Source organism: Sinocyclocheilus grahami, unplaced genomic scaffold (assembly GCF_001515645.1).
Source record: "Sinocyclocheilus grahami isolate Dianchi unplaced genomic scaffold, SAMN03320097.WGS_v1.1 scaffold393.1, whole genome shotgun sequence".
Lineage (NCBI taxonomy): Eukaryota > Metazoa > Chordata > Actinopteri > Cypriniformes > Cyprinidae > Sinocyclocheilus > Sinocyclocheilus grahami.
This window is the reverse complement of record NW_015505572.1, coordinates 498307-518242: the sequence shown is the minus strand read 5'-3', so window position 1 is coordinate 518242 and position 19936 is coordinate 498307. Positions and strand designations below refer to the sequence as shown.

Genomic DNA, 19936 nt, shown 5'->3' with positions numbered 1-19936 from the left:
TGACGACCCCGGGCTGGACTCCGCTTCGTCCACAGTGAAAGCCGATCCGGTGATCCACAGCGCAAAGTTGTTGTATTTCCTCAGCAACCAGCACAGATCAGCTCCAGGCATGACGAAGCAGATATCGTCCTCTTTTGGAAGACCAAACAAAGTAGTTTCGCTTTTACAACGAATCACAGCGTCTTCACGACATGGCGGCGGCGGCAACAACAATACTACAGCGAGAATAAAAGTTACGCCTTCTTTCTTTGCGTGAACATTTGGGCGGCGTTATGCAAATCTTCCCACATCGTGATGTAGACATGTGGGGGCATGTTAGAACGAGCCGTTTTAGGTAGGCGTGGCTGACTCTTAACTTTTATAAAGAATATCTCTTTAGATTTGAGACTTTAGTCTTTGCAACTTTACAGATCTCTTTTATGCACCAAGAGCTTGTAACACTCCAAAGAGAAAGGAAAAATTGAAATCGCATCATATGACCCCTTTAATAAAGTATACAGCTACATGTTTACTCACATTTTTGGTGGGATTAGTGCACTTGAGCCCATTGTTTGTGTATTAGACCCGATAATGAGGGGTTTCGCAATGGATTCTTCAGCCTCTCTTCTGGAAGTTCAAGTAAATGCGTACAGTTTGCACCATGCATAAGAACAGCCGGATGTTTGTGTGGAAGAATCCAACGAATTTGGAAAATCATGCGTTCAATACTAAAAATAATGCATTACTGTATGAAAAAATGTGTTTTATTTTTGGTTGCTTTAGGTTAAAAGACGATTTATTGATAGATGAAATATGTTGAAGGAATGTTTTATTGCAGAGACATTGATCCACGGTGAAGTAGTTCTGCAGTGTGTGTGTTTGTTATAGCTTGATACAGTGATACAGCTTGAAAAATACCAGATGACTCAGTATGACCCTTCAGCATGCTGGGGGTCAGTGACCCACTCTATAATGAGACACACACTTTTTACGTTCCTCTTGCCTTTGGTGCTCATTTTTCTGAAATTTCTAGACTGACCTGAGATATGAGATGTTTGTGCTTGTTTCTTTATTTGCTTTGTTTCACAAATGTGTGAATAAGCTGTCTGTTCTCTCAAATATTTTCCTAAGAACATTTTAATTTCTTAAGAATAAAATTATATTCTTAACAGCATAATAGAAATTGTCTGATTGTTATACTACCCTGCACATGAGGTTGCATTGTTCAATACAAACAATTCAAAACATTACACAGTGGTAAATCTTGATGATGCAATCTCTTAACTTTTGTAGTTGCAAATGTATTGTAAAATGCATGAAATGTGTTTATTTAATGACTTTATCTGTCACGGGGTAATTGTCTTATGTTGCAATGAACAATATTTGAAACTACACAATAAATTAAACATTTTACCTTTAAAACAAGTTGTATTTAAATTGAAGAGCTTATCAAAACTTTATTTATAATGATTTTGAAGTTTTGTTTTAAGAACAATTTTAAGAAAAAAGCATTTGCATTTTTTGGAATTTTCTTATTTGGAAATAAGAGGAAAATGGCATTTAGGGATAATTGTATTCTTAAGACTGTTTCGTGGATCTAGATACAATTCTGCTAAATACTGTATGTAAATGTAGATGTGTGTAAAAGTTTTAAGCTATTTCTTCTCTTTTCCCTTTTGAAAATCTGACAAACAAATTGCTATGACTTTTTTTAGTGCAAACAGAAACCAAAATAAATATTTTCAAAACAAGTAATTATTAAAGTGATTAAAATGTGTCTTTCTCGTTCCTTCTCTCACATTCTCCGTCACTCGTACCCACGGTGTTAATCTTCTTTGAACATTTGAAAACAATGACTTCATTCACTGTATTGTATGTTTAAATACTTACATTGTCTCTCTACTTCTTTACTCACAAACTGATTAATGCATAACACGTAGTCTTTGTGAAAGGAATGAAGGGTCAGTTGCTGTGCTCTGGACTGGTAAGAGTTTGCAGAATAAGCGCAGGTAAGAGCACAGATGTGACGGTGTGTGTTTTGATGTCTCTTGTGCAGGTGAGAGATGGATATGAGAGAGGTGTATGTGGTGGCCGGCAGCTTTGTGGGGTTCCAGCTGTTCTTCTCGTGCCTCAGTCCGGTTCTCTCTTCCAACTTCACACAGGGTTATGGGAAACTTCCTCCAAACAAACTCAACGACTGGAACTCCAGGTATCAGCCTCATATAACTCAGCACTGCTCTAATAGAAATGTGGGTAGAAATGCATGCATGCATGGATGGATGGGTAAACAGTACAAATAGAAATAGACTGGCAGCTATGTATGTATGGATAAATAATCATCAAACATGCACAGGTATAGACTAAAGCAGGGACAATGAAGTCACATTTCGAGGAAATATGCATGTATAGCTGTGTCGATAATGCTACTGGGTCCATGTGTGAAGCAAAGAGCAATTGGTGCTGGATTTGTGAAAATTAAAGAAAAAAGTGCTGAAATTCTAAAGATTTTAAATTCTAAAGAAAGTTCTTAAGTGCTTCCAAGTTCTCAAATATTAAATATTCTTTAACTTTTCTTAAATATGTACATTTTTATTAAGGATAAAGTGATAGTATTAAAAGTATAATCAAATTTAAGTTGTCGGATACTATCCTGCACACAAGGTCAAATTCAAAACTTTACACTGGTAAATCGTAAAGGTATATTTGTCAAATTATTAAGCTTTTGTTAAGTAGTAATGTTCTAATACTTATATTTAAAACAGCCCAATAGATGAATTAAACATTTTACCTTTAAGACCTTAGATTGGATTCTAGGCATTTAGACAACTTTAAAGGGATACTTCACCTAAACAATTACATTTTGTCATAATTTGCCCTCAGGTTGTAATAAAGCTGTATGAGTTTCTTTCTTGTGTGGAACATCAAAAAAGATTTAATGTTGGTAACCAAATAATCGGCGGTAGCCATCGACTTCCATTGTAAAGAAAAAATACTATGGAAGCCAATGGCTACCAGCAACTTAATTTTTTATTTTTTTTTGCACACATTCTTCAAAATATCTTATTTTGTGCTCAGCAGAAGAAAGAAACTCATACGGGTTTGAAACAACATCAGGGTGAGTAAATGATGACAGAATTGTCATTTTTGGGTGAATTATCCCTTTAAGAATAATTTTTAGAAAGGTAGGAAGTGTTATTAATTCTGATCTAAGGATTTAGGTTTTTTGAAGAAAATAGTATCGCAAAGGACTTTAAAGAAACATAGAGATAGTTTAAGATTCTTAAGAACTTCAGAAGTACAAACAAGTTCAAACATCATTTATAATTTTGTCGTACATAAATGTAGCCCAACATGAGTGTGATCAAGTGATCTCTGTACTGTACTGTATTGTGAAATGTAGGTGAATGGCAGTTTGGTCTAATCACCTTTCCTCTTTGTAATCTACTGAACCTGGTTAACTTTGACCTTACAGCACTTAGTTAGGAAGAGATAGGTCTCTGAACAATACTTGGTTAACCATACAAGTTGAACTGTTTTTAGGATATGCTAAATACCACCTATTGTTGTTTTGACATCCTACATTGTTTGAAAAGTCATGACATGGTGAATGAAACATATATGATATTCTGTTAGCAAATCGAAATGCTTTAACCCTATAATGCGAGCACAGAACCAGAAGAATTGATTTCTTGCACTGTCTGTAAAAATGCAGTTGCAGCATTTCTTTCTTTCCCTATAAAGCCCACTTTAATTTCCTGAAAGTTTAACAAACCCTGATTTTTAAAAATGGTTCAATAATATGCTTGTAATTCAACTATGTTTGTTTTTTTTAGTGCAAATCATTTTGCACAATTTTGCTTAATCTGTTTTTGAATTAGTTCATGGATACTGTATAAAACTAAGTGATGAAACATTTTTCACACTATCAAGAGATGAAAAAAAGGCTGTATTGTTCATTTGATGTAATCAGGTAAAGTGATAGCAAAGCATTTCCTCGATTACAAAACATTAGATCGTTGGTTTTCATAAAATATTTGGCCTTTTGGTTTGTGTCCTGTCAAATAGTGAGAAGTGTCTTATAGGGGGTTTCTAACTGCGCAGATAACAGATATGAATGTCTACAGTCCACAAACACACTCAGACACATGCACACCAAATCACAGTTCATTCACTGTCAGCTATCTATCGTAGATACTAGGGATGCACCGATATGAAAATTTTGGCCGATACCGATAATTCTTTATTTTTGAATGCCGATAACCGATATGTTGGCCGATAAATCTATATCCAAATTTGTATATACTTTTTGAGAGCCTGATTACAAAAAAAGTTCTCATCATTAAAAACCACATCCCAAACACTTCAACATAAGCAGCCTAGTTTGAACGGTGTACGTTTTAAAAATATTTTTACTCTCCCATTACCAAATTTAGTCATAAAAAAGTCTTACAAATAAATAAAATATTGCATAAATAATGCAAACAAGTCATTGGACATCATTACACGTGTAAAGAATCAAAATGAATGCACCATAGATCAATAAAACGGAATAGCCTCTGCACGGACAATAATTAAATGATTTTAATTACTAAACCATATTGCTGATGAAAATAATAATAGAAAAATACAAGTGGTTGTTATTATTAATAATGTATCAATGATTTTGAAAAAGTAACAAATTAATACCACTGTTTTAAATAGCAGACGTTGAGCTGCGCGTGCTGAAGCTGAAGAGCTGAATGAACACGGTAAACTGAAGCATTTGCTGGCAGCTTATTTAACTCAAGGAAATGCATCCTGAGATTAATATTAATACAACATAAACATAATATTACAACTTATATATGTACAAAATGATGCAGTTATTGCGTGCTATAGTCAGAATGTGTGATCCTGTTGTGGATGCGCTCTTCCCTTAACAACGCGCTGAAACACGGCAACTAAACCCAAAGAATTCACAACGTTTTATTATAATAATGTTCTCATTAGAATGTTATGTACACGACATTCCCAATCATAGTTATTAATGTTGTGCACTGCTGTTTGAGTGTATCACCGGTAAACTGAAGCGCTCTTTTAACTTAACCAAACGCATTCTATATGAGATAAATCAGATATACATCAAATAAACACAATATTACAACGTACAATTGCACAAAAGGCTGCAAACGAACAGCGCGCATCTGAAGTGTCTCTGAAGGAAATAATGCATTATTTATCGGCTTTAAGATATCGGCCAAATTTTCTTATCGGGCCGATACCGATAACAGAAAAAATTAGCATTTATCGGCCGATACCGATATGGTGGCCGATATATCGTGCATCCCTAGTAGATACCATCTCCTACTGTGTCAGCAAGCATCATGTTATCTATGTGATATTCCTAATGCTAATTTGTTTCGACCCAATGTGCAAATCATACAATGACTTTTTGTGGCCCTTGGCACAGTTCTTAAAGTATTGATTGTAGGGTTAGGGTTAGGGTAGTACTTATAAGTGTGTATTTGGTTCCAGCATGTCAAAATTCAGATTCATGCGTTGGAATTGAATCATTGAACTAAATAGGCAACTGTACAAACCCTGAAATGACAGGAAGAATGACAATGAGCACCAAACTTTGATGATTACAGAGCTGTTTTTATGTCCTCAGGCTGGTGTCCACTGTCCATGCGTTAATTGTGGGGCTGTTCTGTCTCTATATCCTGTGGTACGACGATGCCGTCAATGAGGACCCCGTCTGGTAAGATGCCGATAACTCAAAAACCGAGTGAATTTTCAACTCTGTGTACTACTTGGATCTCATTGTGATATTTCAAATTTTTCACTCTTTACAACCAAACTCAAACAATGCATCTTTCAGCTATTTTTGAATCCATAAAAGCCCCAAAAGCAAGAATCAAACCTGCAATTAGTACCAATCAATATGTAAGTGTCAATATCATGTCCAACTGAGTAAAATGTCCTGAAGTTTTAATTGAAACTTTTGCTCTGTCGTCAGTAATGTGTCCTCTGTAGTCGCCAGTGCACACAACTGCCGTCTCATTTGTCTTCTTGTCTTTATTTTTCTTTTCTTCTTTCCCTCTCTTTAATCTTTCCTTTTCTGCCTGCTGCCTGTTTGGTCTGCATCTTTGCATCCTGAAGGGGAAGAATGGTAATTTGTCTTTAGTGGTTGTCACCTTCTCTTGTCCTATATAGCTCAACTCAAAAACCTAGTGAGCTTCCTACCGAAACAGCATTTTATGGCCTAATAAGAATAATAATAATACTTTTATAAATATTTTTGTATAGTATGTTTTTTTTTTATTCATGGTTCTGATTCATATTTAAGTTGCTGTTTTTTAAAAGCTCTCCAAAATACAAGGCAGCTCACTAGGAACAGAGTGCATGTCTCCTTTTCATCTCACTTATATAGTCATCTCTTGTTCTTTTGGCATTTTCCTCTGCTTATTTAATAGAGTGCAACACTCAAGGTCATTTTGCCCTTTCATTGTCTGCAGAGATTTCATGAAATTCTTTATTAAAGAGCCTTGAATCATGCCAAACATCTTTGATTTGAAGTAAAAAAAAGTTAACGGAGAAGAAAAAACAAAGTTACTTAGATTTTTTTATGAAGAAATGAACAACAAAACTGAACGTTTTTTCTCTCCCTCTGACCATTTAAGATGTAGATGAGTTTGCTTCTTCATCTGAACAGATTTGGAGAAATGTAGCATTTCATCACTTGCTCTGCAGTGAATGGGTGCCATCAGAATCAGAGTCCAAACAGCTGATAAAAACCTCACAATAATCCACACCACTTGTGAAGTGAAACCAATCCATCATTAAGACATTTTTACTTCAAACTGTTGCTTCCGGCTAAAATACGAGTTAAAAATCCATAATATGGCTTTCTCCAGTGAAAATATTAACACACATAAATAGTTAGATAGTATAGGAAGACCAACTCGATTACATCTCAGAGTAGTTTTGTTTTGAAAGCTTTATAAATAATCATTGAAAAAAATCACTGTCTCTGTGGAAAAATTGAATGTTTTTAAATTCTTGAATTCTCTTTTTGTTTTGTCACATCTGTTCTCATTTTATTTCTTTTCCCCTTTCTCATCACCTCTGTTTTCTTTGGTCACCTGTGTGAGTGACTCAATCAGTGAGGGAACCGTATTTCTGTCTGTTGTCAGCGTCTCTTTTCCTCTCTCCCTTCTTGCTCTGTCAGATCAGAGAGTTTTTAATCTTTCAACAGATTCCCAGATCCCCTCCTCTGTCGTATCATGTGACAGTTCTCCAGGCCTCCTCTCTCCTCTGATCAGCCCCTCTCTCACTGTCCCATAGGCCATCTCAGCCAGTAACGCTCCCCCAAAAAACACAAGAAAAAGCGGGTCATTCTACGATACAGATGCCCTTTTGAACAAGGGTTTTCAACATTTTTAAAAGTGATTTTTCTTTTTTTGCTAGTTTCATTGTAGATAATGTCACTTCTTTGGTCTGGTTTGACTCTTCAGTGGGTGTTGTGAGATCATGACACCGTTTAGAAGGAAAGGTTTCTCTCTTTATTTTGCTGTTCTTGCTGTGGCCCGTCTGAGCAGCCACGGCATGGTTTGAAAATATCCAGTTTCCACTGTAGGTAAATTGTATTGTGCATCTCAAGCTACACTGATCAATATTAATATAAGTCAGTCCATAACTAATGCATTTCAGGGCTGATGGTAACAGAGTTGGCAGTTTTACAGTTTAGCCATTATGCTCAAGGCATGGTTATAGTTTACCAAACTGAAAACTACAACTAAAACCATCAAAAAAACGTTTCTGTTACTTCAAATAAAATAAATGTAAAGTGAACTTAATGTAAGGAAACGTAATCAAAATTAATTTCAGTTAGTTGCCCAGTCAACATCGCAATTTTTTTCAAGTTGAAGTATTAAAATAACAAATGAAAATTAAATAAAAGCTATTAATAAATTAAAAGCTAAATACACATACAAAGTCCAGAAAAACACAACATATAAAACTTGTGCTCAAGGCAAAATTATTATAGTTAACAAAAACTAACTAAAACAACTAAAAATATCAAATACTTCAAATTAAATCAACATTATGTGGAATAAAATAAAATATAAGAAAACTTAAACTAAATTTATTATAGTTTAATCTCTAATTTTCATAAAATTCAAGTTGAAGTACTAAAATAACTTAAACTGAAAAAATGAATGATAGACAGACAGACAGATACACTCTTAAAAATAAAGGTGCTTCAAAAGGTTCTTCAAGCGATGCCAGAGAAGAACCATTTTTGGTTCCACAAAGAACCATTCAGTCAAAGGTTCTTTAAAGAACCATCTCTTTCTTACCTTTTTGTAATCTGAAGAACCTTTTTTCACCACAAAGAAGCTTTTGTGAAACAGAAAGGTTCTTCAGATGTTAAAGGTTCTTTATGGAACCATTTAGACAAAAAGGTTCTTCTATGGCATCGTGAAGCACCTTTATTTTTAAGAGTGTAGGTAGACAGATAGATCGATAGATAGATGGATAGATAGACAGACAGACAGACAGATAGACACACACACAGATAGATAGATAGACAGATAAACACACACATAGATAGATAGACAGACAGATGATAGACAGCCAGACAGACAGACAGATGATAGATAGATAGATAGATAGATAGATAGATAGATAGATAGATAGACAGACAGATAGACACACACACACAGATAGATAGATGATAGACAGACAGACAGATAGATAGACAGACAGACAGACAGACAGATGACAGACCGATAGATAGATAGACAGATGATAGACAGACAGACAGACAGATAGATAGACAGATGACAGACCGATAGATAGACAGATGACAGACAGATAGATAGACAGATGACAGACAGATAGATAGACAGATGACAGACAGATAGATAGATGACAGACAGATAGATAGATAGACAGACAGACAGACAGATAGATAGATAGATAGACAGATGACAGACAGATGACAGACAGACAGATAGATAGATAGACAGATAGACAGACAGACAGACAGACATAAAAAGCTAATATAAAAATAAAGTAAAATAATAAAATAACTAATAAAATAAAAAAATATTAATATAAACTGCAATTATATTTAAATGATATGAAAATAACACTGGCTCAAGGGTATGATGCTTCAAGGTGAATTTTAGAAAATACATTTAGTGCTAATATTTCTATAGACAACTTGTTTTCAAGTTTCATCAGATGTTTACTGTTAAAAAAATTGCTGGTAAGAATGTTCCTTCTGGCAAACTTACCGAAATATCAGATGAAGTGATAAAGATATTTTCATGTCCTTGCAGAGTTCATTTGCTGAAAGGAGGATGATGTCAGCTGCTGTTTTTGAAGTATGAAATAATAGATGATTTTAATAAGGGGCCGTTATGATGCCTCTGCGGGCACAACAACATGCCTTTTAGTTGACATCATGTCAAATGTGGGATTTGGCTGTTCATTTGAACCAGGAAATATATTTTTAGAGGATTTTGAAAAATTCAAAACAAAGAAAAAGTATGATGTAGGTTGAGAAAGAAATATTAAGGAGTCTTCACTTCTTTACTTAATTGATTTTATGCTTTTTTTGTCTGTCCTCACTCCTGTGTTTCCAACTATATTAGCTATATTCACATTTGTTACAGTCATTATGTACATAATGAAGGGCACAAAAGCCACTCGTTTTGTAGAATGACTCAACACATTCTTGAAAGTTCAATTATTGTCATTGCTATTGTTTGCTAAATGCTCAGTTCAGTCAAAATGCTTACCCTTATGCCGGTTTACTCCGTTTTTTAAAACAAGTTTGATCCAGTCTCGCCTGAAGCGTTACACTCCACAGAGCCTTTCAAACATTCAAGCAGATCGCTTTGTGTTTTAGAGTAGTGGCCGCATACACTGTCACCCATCCTTACTTGGCCTGTCGGGGCAGTTGTTTGAGTCTGTTCTCTGAAGCTGACCTGCTTGTCCACATAGTGAACTGAATGAGATCAAAGGTGAAGAAACATGCTTAGGTGTGTCCATTTGAAGGCTAATACGGCATCTATTTGTCCCAATAAACTGTGGCCTAAATATTTTTTTCCTAAACCAATGAGTTATCTGTATTCATGGAAAAATAAATTAACCTGAGAAGTAGGTTAAAGATTAATGTCAGAATGATCAAACCATAATCAAAGCCCATGAAAGAAATAGATTAGATAGAGCACATTTCAATTATTTTGGGGGGAATTTTAATTATAATTTTTAAAGTAATGATTCTGGTGTTATATTTGTTTATTTTTCAAGCCAAGGTTATGTATTTAAGGCTACAGCAGCGTTATTTTAGTATCATTGATATAATATTGTTATTTTTGTTGGTATTTGAATTAGATTTTATTTTTTATATTTTATGTTTTAGTTATTATATTATTTTAATTTTTAGTTATATTTTAGTTCAAGTTTTAGTCATTTAGTCATTTTATTAGTTTTTTAAATGTCTATATAGTTTTTATAAATTTTTTATTTATTAATTCTAGTTTATTTAATTTGAGATATTTTTAGTATTTCAAAAAATGACTGAAATAAAATAACTTTTTTTAAACGTTTATATTATTTTTACGTTTTTTTTAAGTTATGCATTTTATGGGTTTAGATTTAATTAATTATCTTAACCCTAAGCTACAGTACTTTTTGATTAATTAATTATTGTGTTTCATTTTATTGGTGTTGGTCAATGTGTAATGGCCCATTAATCATTTTGAGAATTGTCAATGACTATTCTATAAAGTAAATGCTTGATTTGACTTCTCAAATTTGTGAGCATCTTATTGCTAACACAGAAACACTGGTGAAAAATAGCATTTTTATTTAATGCAATTTTGTCATCACAGATTGTGTAATAACAGAAGCAACTTAAATGAATTTCAGAAAGTCTTGGTACATCATCCACCTTATGACTCAATATAGTTGATATAAAACCTAGTAATCATTCATAAACAGATGAGCAAATTCACATGCAGGCCCATGCAAAGCACCAGAGCTATTTTTAAATATGAGAAAGTGCATCAATTCTGTCAAAAGATGGAAAACTTCGGTCTATTACAATAAAGCCTTCCCTTTTTCCATATATTTAGTAAGAAAGATTATAAATACCACTTGCACACATAAGTTTTAATATTCCAGGTGTGAAATCGTGCATTCGTGAGAGTTGAGTGTTTGTCAGAGGGGTCAGAGGTCAGTGAAGTCACGCTGAGGGTAACTGAGCTTCCTGTGTACGAGAGGCCACTAGCGCTCGTATTGAGGTCGCATTTCACACGCACCTCTGCTACTGGACACCTGCGACTGCTGTGTATCAGTTCCCTGATCGCTTTACAGGGTCACAGGGACACACGTACTGTAGCGCTGGCTTGAGATATTCATCTTCCATATGGCCGCTTCCTGTGTACGAGAGGCCACTAGCGCTCGTATTGAGGTCGCATTTCACACGCACCTCCTCTGCTACTGGACACCTGCGACTGCTGTGTATCAGTTCCCTGATCGCTTTACAGGGTCACAGGGACACACGTACTGTAGCGCTGGCTTGAGATATTCATCTTCCATATGGCGAGTGCACTGGTTTGTTTAGTCATTTCATCTCTTCTGTAACTCTCAAATGACCCCGCCGACTGCACTTGAATGTATTTTCATGAAAACCAACAGCTTAAACCAGCGTATGCTGTGGTGCTTGATGCTTATCCATGTGAAAGACTCCACTGAGTTTACATCTCGCAATTCCGAGTTTATATTTTGCAATTTTCTTTGAAAAAGAATTGCAGAATTGTGAGAGAAAAAAAGTCACAGTTACCTTATTTATTTATTTGTTTTACTCTGTGGCATGCAAAGGTCATCATGACAGCCTTTCAAAATAAAAGTTCGGTTTAACTAGAAGAAATGATGACAGACGTATATTACTATTGTACAGTAGAATGTACTTAAAGTAATAATAATACAGTTTAATAAAACATAATTTAAGGAATATCACAATTTTTCATCTGTGTTTTCATTTAAACAGTAAACTTTGATCGTTTTGCTGAAACTGAAAGGAATTTCATTTGATTATATTTTATAAAGATTCATTAAATTGTTCAAGTTTTATGAATTCATGTATTAGCATTTTTGATTATAAATTTACTGCACATTAAATCATAAAAGACAGAATCCAGAAAAAAGAATCCTTTTTGGTTATTAAAATTGAATTAAACCATTACAAATCAAAACATTTAAATAGATAACATACAATTTGAAGAAAGAAAAAAATCAGTATTTTTCAAATGCATGAATCTGATCTGATATCAGACGGTTCAAAAGATCACAAGTTTGCCACAAAATGCTCTCAGCAAACACTAACAGTCTGATGGCAATTTGTTTTATATAATAAACATTTTTATTATAGTATATTTGCAATTAACTAGATATGTAGCTATTTGCTTACAAGATATACGGTTACATGCAAACGTTGTAGATTACACCCGGTCCAGATGTCGCTGCATGTTCAGTCAGGTGAATTGAATGCAATATTATTTGACTGGAGTATGACGACGGTGTAGTGTCAGTTGTAGAGTTGGCAGTGTTGACAGTGGCGTGTTGCCAGTGATAGCAGAGTAATAAATGGCTCGAGTCAGAAGAAGCACCACTCCCTCATGCTTTGGGCTTCCATCTGCAGGTTAACTGGGTGGTGACGCTTTTACAGATTACACACTTCAGAAACAAGCAGTTCGTCTTAATCTTGTTAAATCCAAACATTTCCATTGCTGACTGACTGCATTTCTTATACTGTTGTTTTTGCCTTTTGTTGAGCTGTATCCTTTTTTGTCTTTCCTCAGGGGTGATCCTAACATGGTTAAGCTCAATGTGGCCATCACCTGTGGATACCTGTTCTATGGTATGAATCATTGTTTTGTTATGGAAGTTTAAGCACAGATTACACAGATCTTTTCAGGGTTGTCAACATTTTTTACTCTCTTGTTTTCTCTTCCGTCATCTCTTCTTCTCTCAGACCTGGTGCTTCTGGCTTGTAACTGGAGTGCCATGGGGGACATCTTTTTTGTCTGTCACCACCTGGCGGCGCTGTACGCTTATGGATTTGTGCTGGTAAGTACCTGGAAATACAAAGGACATGAAAGGCCCTTGAAATTGTGAATATTTACTATAAATACGGATTTAAAAAAATTATCTTTGATGATAAGAATCAAATAAAAGTGAGAATGGAAAGTTCTTAGGTGTCATACATACATTATGGAAAAGTTTCTGTAAGTGTCCAAAGTGTCATTTTCAACTATTCTTTTTTTTTATTTAAATTTAAATTTAGAATTTTGTCATTTTGAATATTATCTTTGAATATCACAAATTGGGCTTGTATCATTATTTTTTTTTATTTGGTAAGTTAATTACCATATTATTTCAGTATCTTTGAAATATTATTATAGTTTTTATTAATATTTTGAATCGGTTTTTGTATTTATAGTTTTAGTAATTTTATTATGTTTTTGATATTTTTAGGGGTTAATATATTTTTATATATCTCTATATAGGTTGTATTATTTTTATTTCAGTTTTAGTTGTAGGGCTGTCAAATCGATTAATCGTGATTAATCACATCCAAAATAGAAGTTTGTTTACATTTTATATATATAAAATTACATATGTGTATTTATAAATACATATCAATATGCACAGTACACACACATATATTATGTAAATATAAACTTTTATTTTGGTTGCAATTAACCGATCTGACAGCCAACATCAAGTTCAACTAAATTGAAATGAGAAATGTTGCCTTGGCAACTTGCTAAAATAAAACTAGTTAACATTTATATGATTATTTTTTAGTAGCAAAACTCTTTTAATTTTAGTTTTAGGTAACTCTAATAAGCCTAGTTTATTAGTGACTTTGATTTGGCTGATAATTAGTTTTTTCAAATATTAATACTAATGTTTCACTACTTACATTTGAATGATATTAATAATATTCATTTTATAAATAACAATAACGATACTACTATTAATAGTAAAATATTATTCTAAAATACTTTTAATGAGACTTTCTTCTCCTTTTTTCTTTTTCATGATTATTTCAGGATGGTTATCATATGAAATATGAAATATAAAAGAAATTACAATTCAGAAAATGAAAACATGTTCCTCATAGGAGGGGTATTCAATCAGTTGTCTATATGATCTACATTTGTAATGTTTTTTGTTGTTGTTCCAGACACGTGGAGTGCTTCCTTATTTCGCAAACTTCCGGCTGATTTCAGAATTGTCAACGCCATTAGTGAATCAAAGGTGAGATTCATTTACTCCTTTGAAGAGATTTTGTTTCGATCCATTACCTTTCCAAATGCTGAACGTCTCATTTGACCTCTGTTTCTCTCTCCGCAGGTGGTTTTTCGAAGCGTTAGCTTACCCTCGTACTCACCCGCTGGTTGTCGCCAACGGCGTCGCAATGGCGGTCGTGTTCTTCCTTGTGCGGATCGCCGTGATGCCGCCCTACTGGGCAAAAGTGTTTGGCACCTTCGGTACGCCAGCGTTCGAAAGTCTTGGTCTGGCAGCTCAGGTGGCCTGGATCATATCCTGCATTTGTTTGGATATCCTCAACACAATCTGGATGTACAAAATCGCCCGCGGCTGCTACAAGGTCATTACCGGCAAGCTGAGAGGAGGCAAAGTGGACTCCAAAAAGACCAATTACATGAACAACCACACAGACTGAGGATCATCTGCGACAACGACCGATTAGATTAGACGTGTTCTCTTCCCAGAATATAGCAGCTTCTGAGTTGTTCCATTACTCTCTGGATGGACGTGCTCTCGAAACAGAGGTTGGGATGAGAGAGTATCATCATCCCAGTGTGGTTTTAACCTCTACTTCATGTACAGACACTCTGACTTCACCTGCACTGGTGGAAGTCAAGCAGATAAACGAACCCGTTATGCCTCAAGCACAACCAAAGTGCCTCCAAGCACAAGGAGAAGCAAAAGAACATGAGCTTATGACCACGAAAAGTCCATCAGATCTCCATCGCGAAGCCTTAGCCAGTCAGTACCCATCCATGTCTTTCTCGAAACCAATCGCGGTCACTTTGTGAGCCGTGTTTCCTGTGATATTTACACTGATGTGCCTCAAAGGTCTCCAACATCCACAACTTGTTGACCATTTGGGTTGGAGGTGCTCATTCAACTTTTACGCCATTGCCAGTCTGACCGGTTGCAAACCTCAGATCTACCTCTCTCACCGTGTCAAGCACAAGTGCAGTACCTGCCCATCTCAATACGAACACCGCATGGACTCGAGGAACATGAGGAGCATCTTGAAAAGACAGTCCATGGGAATCAAACGCTTTGCTCTTATAGTTCAGACTTGGAGAACTCCTCTTATGTTGCACGCCAGTCACTCTTTTGCATTTCCACAAGACACTTTCCATGTGAAAATGGAGTGAAAGGTGGTTTCTAAAGCCTTTGAGAGTTTCACTTAGCAAATACCTGTGTGTGCATGCTTCATTTCTGACCATGTGAGGTCACGGTTGCATTAGAGTCGAGGAAACTGCAGTGCTTTATCCGTTTCTCAGGTTCTTGCCTTTTTTAGAGCCCTCCATTTTCTCAGACATGCTCAAGTTGCACCACTGAAACAATCTGCTTGGTGAGGAAACGGTTTAATGTTCGAAGCTCAAGGCTTGATGGTAACTGGTGCAAATTCACATCTTAGTCCTGTTTTTTTTCCTGGTTCTGTTGTTTTCTTCCTGCCAAATTCATAGTTTTTTTTGCAGCTTGTTGGTCACCAGAACTGATGTTTAGGCTTTTGTCATGATGCATGAATGCTGTTGTGATTCTCTTGAATGTGAGTTCATGCGAGCTGGGCATGTCAACCCATGTTGCGTTGCACTGTGGCATTACGATACAGTATATATGTGCGTAAAATCATATGCAGTACTTATTCCTGCCAAGTATTTAACAAGAGTAAATCCCTCTGGAATCAGAGCTAGCATTTCTCTTCAGGTACACTTTCAAAATGAATGTTATTTTGAATGAGAATGGGAGAGGATTGTGGGAAATGTAGTATTTTGCCTTGTATCCGTAATTCGTAATAACCAAATCAGCCTCCAGGCCTTGAATATGTGAAGCTGTGACAATAGAAATATATTCGGGAGACGTTTTGGAGAAGAAAATGGCCATTTGGTCGTGTAATTCTATGTACTTATAACGTCTGAAATGAGCTGTAATCTTCATGTTTATTGGAAACGCAAAGGAGTTTAGGCTTTATGGTACGACATTAGCACAACCATTGCACAGAAATCGTAATTGTAATTGTAATTTTGAAGAGCTGGTCGAAAATCAATAGGAAGTTCATCTACTGGACAAATTGATTGGCGGAACTCAAAATAATACATTTGTTTGGCAAAAAATAGTTAAATATTCATAAAAACAAGACTTTCTCTACAGTTATTGATTGTTTTCTCTAGAGCGGTCACATAAATGTGCCTGTTGCTATATAAGCTACAACATATGAGTATATGAAATAATAGTATAGATAGGACTGTACTAGTTTTCAAAACCCCTATAGAGTTAACACAACACTAGTATTAGTACGTCGCGTAGCCTCAGATTAGCTTAAACTCCTATACGTCATTGTGGATTCAAGGGTGGGAGAATGTAAAAAATGGGTATAAATGAGTAGTTGGATCCCCCATATCAAACATCCCATTATAGTTTATTGGTACATTGTTTACAAAGGCCTTTGTAATAATCTATGCTGCACTTGCCTGCTCTCGTTTGGTTCGATCCTCATGTAGAGCAGATAGACAGTATCCTAATCGAGACAAAAAGGGTTTTTCGTGATCACAAGGAACTCCATATTGTTTGTCAGTGGTTCAAGCTCATGTGGCTTTAAAAATTAACTGTCACCAATTAAATGATATAGATTCATTTAGACATTTGAAATTGTTTTGGTACATTGGAGGACCCATAATTGATAATTGGAGCAATAAAAGGGTGACTAGACAGACTTTTCTTCCTGTCCAGATGTTTGGACGAGGATTTGCCTGGTATTCAATGGAATCATTTACTATGTGCAATTTGGTGACCAGCCCAATGCCAGTATTGAAACTCTATGTATGTGTATATAATTTCAGTCTAGAAGTAGAAGTCGCTTTTAAGAAGTGATTATAAGAATACTAAAATGAGTACAGATCTGTTGGATGATTGTTCAGTTCTCCGATCTCTTGATTTGATCAGTTTGACCTTTTACTTTTTTCTTTTTTTTTTCTTTCTTTTAACACATTACTGTTGTGGATCCAATCATCTCTGGAAATTTTAATGTGAAAATCAACACCCAACAGAGGCCCCTTAGAGCCCCTTTGTCTATACACTTTGAAACCGATGGATGGCATGTATGACCACTAATAATATTGTCCAAGTAGCAGTCAAAACTTGAGAAATGACAGATGAATAAATTTGAGATGGTAAAAAACAGTCCTGAATTGTTTTCTTTTCATTTGTTTGCTTGGTTTGCGTTTAATGTACACTTCATTTTCAATTTACACTACTGTTTAAGGAGGTTTTTAATACTTTTTATTTTCTATTTTTAAAAAAAATCTACAAAAATATGAAGCAGCACAACTGTTTTCAACATTAATAATAACACTAAATGTTTCTTGAGCAGCAAATCAGCATATAAGAATGATTTCTGAAGGATCATGTGACACGGAAGACTGGAGTAATGATGCTGAATGCAAACCTTAGAATGGTCATGTACTTATAAATGTACTTCTTCAGGATTATAGTGTTTTTGTGATGGATGGATTAGCAAACAAATAATTTAGTTTCACTTTTTTTTAATTCAAGTCTCTTTTTACACATTTATTTAAATAGTAGACTGGTGTCATGAATGAAATTCTTTCAATTTAGTGGGTCAAATTATTCATCCCCATGCTTTCGCTTTACACATTTTACACACTTTTTGAAACATTTTATCATGACATGTTTTGATGTGTTCATAAATCCACTGGAAGTTTGTTTAATGTCTGTTTAAGTAGATATTTGACTTTTGAAGTCAATATTTTGAACATTTAGCTTGCTGTTTGTACATTCTGGGCACTTTTCTGTTGGCAGAACCATTGGCAAATGGCAGTTGTTTGCCAACTGTTCATGAATACTGAAGATTTATCTTGGTTCAGTGGCAACCGAACATCCTCTATCTATCTGTCTATATATCTATCTGTCTGTCTATATCTATCTATCTATCTTCAGTTCTACCTGTTGAAAATGACATCAGGTAGTTCTGCTTTAGCTCAGAGCTTACGTAATAGACAGGACAGAAGAAAGTGGAGGTAAAGAAAGCCAAAGAGGCTGACATAGAATGTGAAAGCTAGAGAATGAGAGATCTTTGAGCCTGTTGTCTGGCTCTGATTGAATCCAGCTCTACTGCATGTACTCATGGTCAATGGGTTGGGTCAGAGCGACTGTGTGTGTGTGTGTGTGGATAACTTTTACCAAACATGGTCACACAGTGCATCTCTGGCTCACTGAAATCTCCCCTGGTACTCTCACACACACACAACACTACATATCATACATCTGCAATACTGCTGTCTGTGACATTTTGTATGCCTCACACCGAGCTCAAGCATGTGCTTTTCACTTTGCTGTTACCTGCCAGAGATGGTTTTCATGACTTGTTTTCAGAGTGTGTACAGTATACAGTTACTGTATATGCAAAGACAACTAAAATACTTCAAATTTCAAATGTCTGTTCTGGTGTTAAATCCAATGCACAACACAGATTATGTTCATACGGCACTTATAAAGCAAAGTGAACTGCGCTCCGATATTCATCTTGAAGTTGTTCCCAGACATAGAATTGCATTCCAGACGCTCTATGAAATTTTATATAGTTCCATTTACGAGGCATTAAAGTTGTTTGAGGGTCTTATTGTCTTTTCTAATCAGTGTTGTACAGAACATCAAGCAGATTTACGATGGCATATGTTTGTTTAAAATAGCTGTCGGTACATTTTGGTTGGTGGGTTCAGGATACGGATGACTACTGTGTTCAGAAAACCTGCCCGTGGCTGTTACCGAATTCCTCTAAGCTTTGTAGGTTGAATGAGCCATCGACCATAAATAGGCAGACAGACCTATCCTAGAAAGGAGCGAGGGAAGCAGTGAGGGCAGGGAAATCTCTGGAACCAGCGCTTTCAGAAGCTGCCGTAACTTTTCTGTTTTTCTCACAGTTTCTCCGTCCTTCTTGACTTTCCTCTGGCTCATGTGAGTCCATAAGCAAACACATATACAAACATCTCTGCGTCTGATGCTGATGAGTGCCAAATGCTCATTCACATAAAACTGCAGCTGTTTGTCTTTTTACAATCAGTATTGTCAGCTTTTCCTTTTTCCTTCTGGAGTAACTGTTTTTTCCCCCTTTGGGTTAGAGTTTTTTCAAAATCTCTAAGCAAGGATCACAGTTTCAGGAAGTCCTTTCAAGATATCCACTAAATGTACAGTTCATTGTAAAGCCATGTAGAACATACCCAGAACATCTTGGCAACACTCTAGCAACTGCCAAACAACCGTTTAGAACATCTTAGCAACTTCCTAGCAACACCTTAGTAACCACCAGCATCGCAAAACCTCTAGCGACTGCCTAACGGCATCTTAGTAACCACCAGAACACTTCTGAAACCCTCTAGCAACACCTTAGTAACCACCAGAACACCTTCACAAACCTCTATTACCTGCCTAGAAACACCTTAGTAACCATAAGGAAAAACACTTTAGAAACCCTCTAGCAACTTCTTAACAACACCTTAGTAACCACCAGAATACTTCAGAAACCCTCTAGCAACGCCTTCGTAGCCACCAGAACACCTTCACAAGCCTCTATTACCTGCCTAGAAACACCTTAGTAACCACCAGAACACTT

The 19936-nt window shown here is 35.6% G+C and overlaps 1 protein-coding gene across 1 annotated transcript; it reads left to right on the top strand.

Annotated features, from left to right (window-relative positions):
* The first annotated feature begins 2013 nt into the window (after positions 1-2013).
* On the top strand, positions 2014-17472 carry tlcd4b (TLC domain containing 4b). The gene is made up of 6 exons (XM_016231493.1): positions 2014-2188; positions 5630-5719; positions 12840-12898; positions 13013-13107; positions 14231-14304; positions 14401-17472. Exons 1-6 carry the CDS (start codon positions 2043-2045, stop codon positions 14729-14731), a joined length of 795 nt encoding a protein of 264 aa, XP_016086979.1. The 5' UTR covers positions 2014-2042; the 3' UTR covers positions 14732-17472.
* Positions 17473-19936: the final 2464 nt, after the last annotated feature.

What these genes read in the sequence shown, in the direction of transcription:
- tlcd4b (XM_016231493.1), top strand. Translation starts at nt 2,043, where the DNA reads ATGGATATGAGAGAGGTGTATGTGGTGGCCGGCAGCTTTGTGGGGTTC. An exon ending in GTCAATGAGGACCCCGTCTG is followed by an intron (nt 5,720 to 12,839) that starts GTAAGATGCCGA and finishes GTCTTTCCTCAG; the next exon opens with GGGTGATCCTAACATGGTTA. An exon ending in CTGTGGATACCTGTTCTATG is followed by an intron (nt 12,899 to 13,012) that starts GTATGAATCATT and finishes TTCTTCTCTCAG; the next exon opens with ACCTGGTGCTTCTGGCTTGT.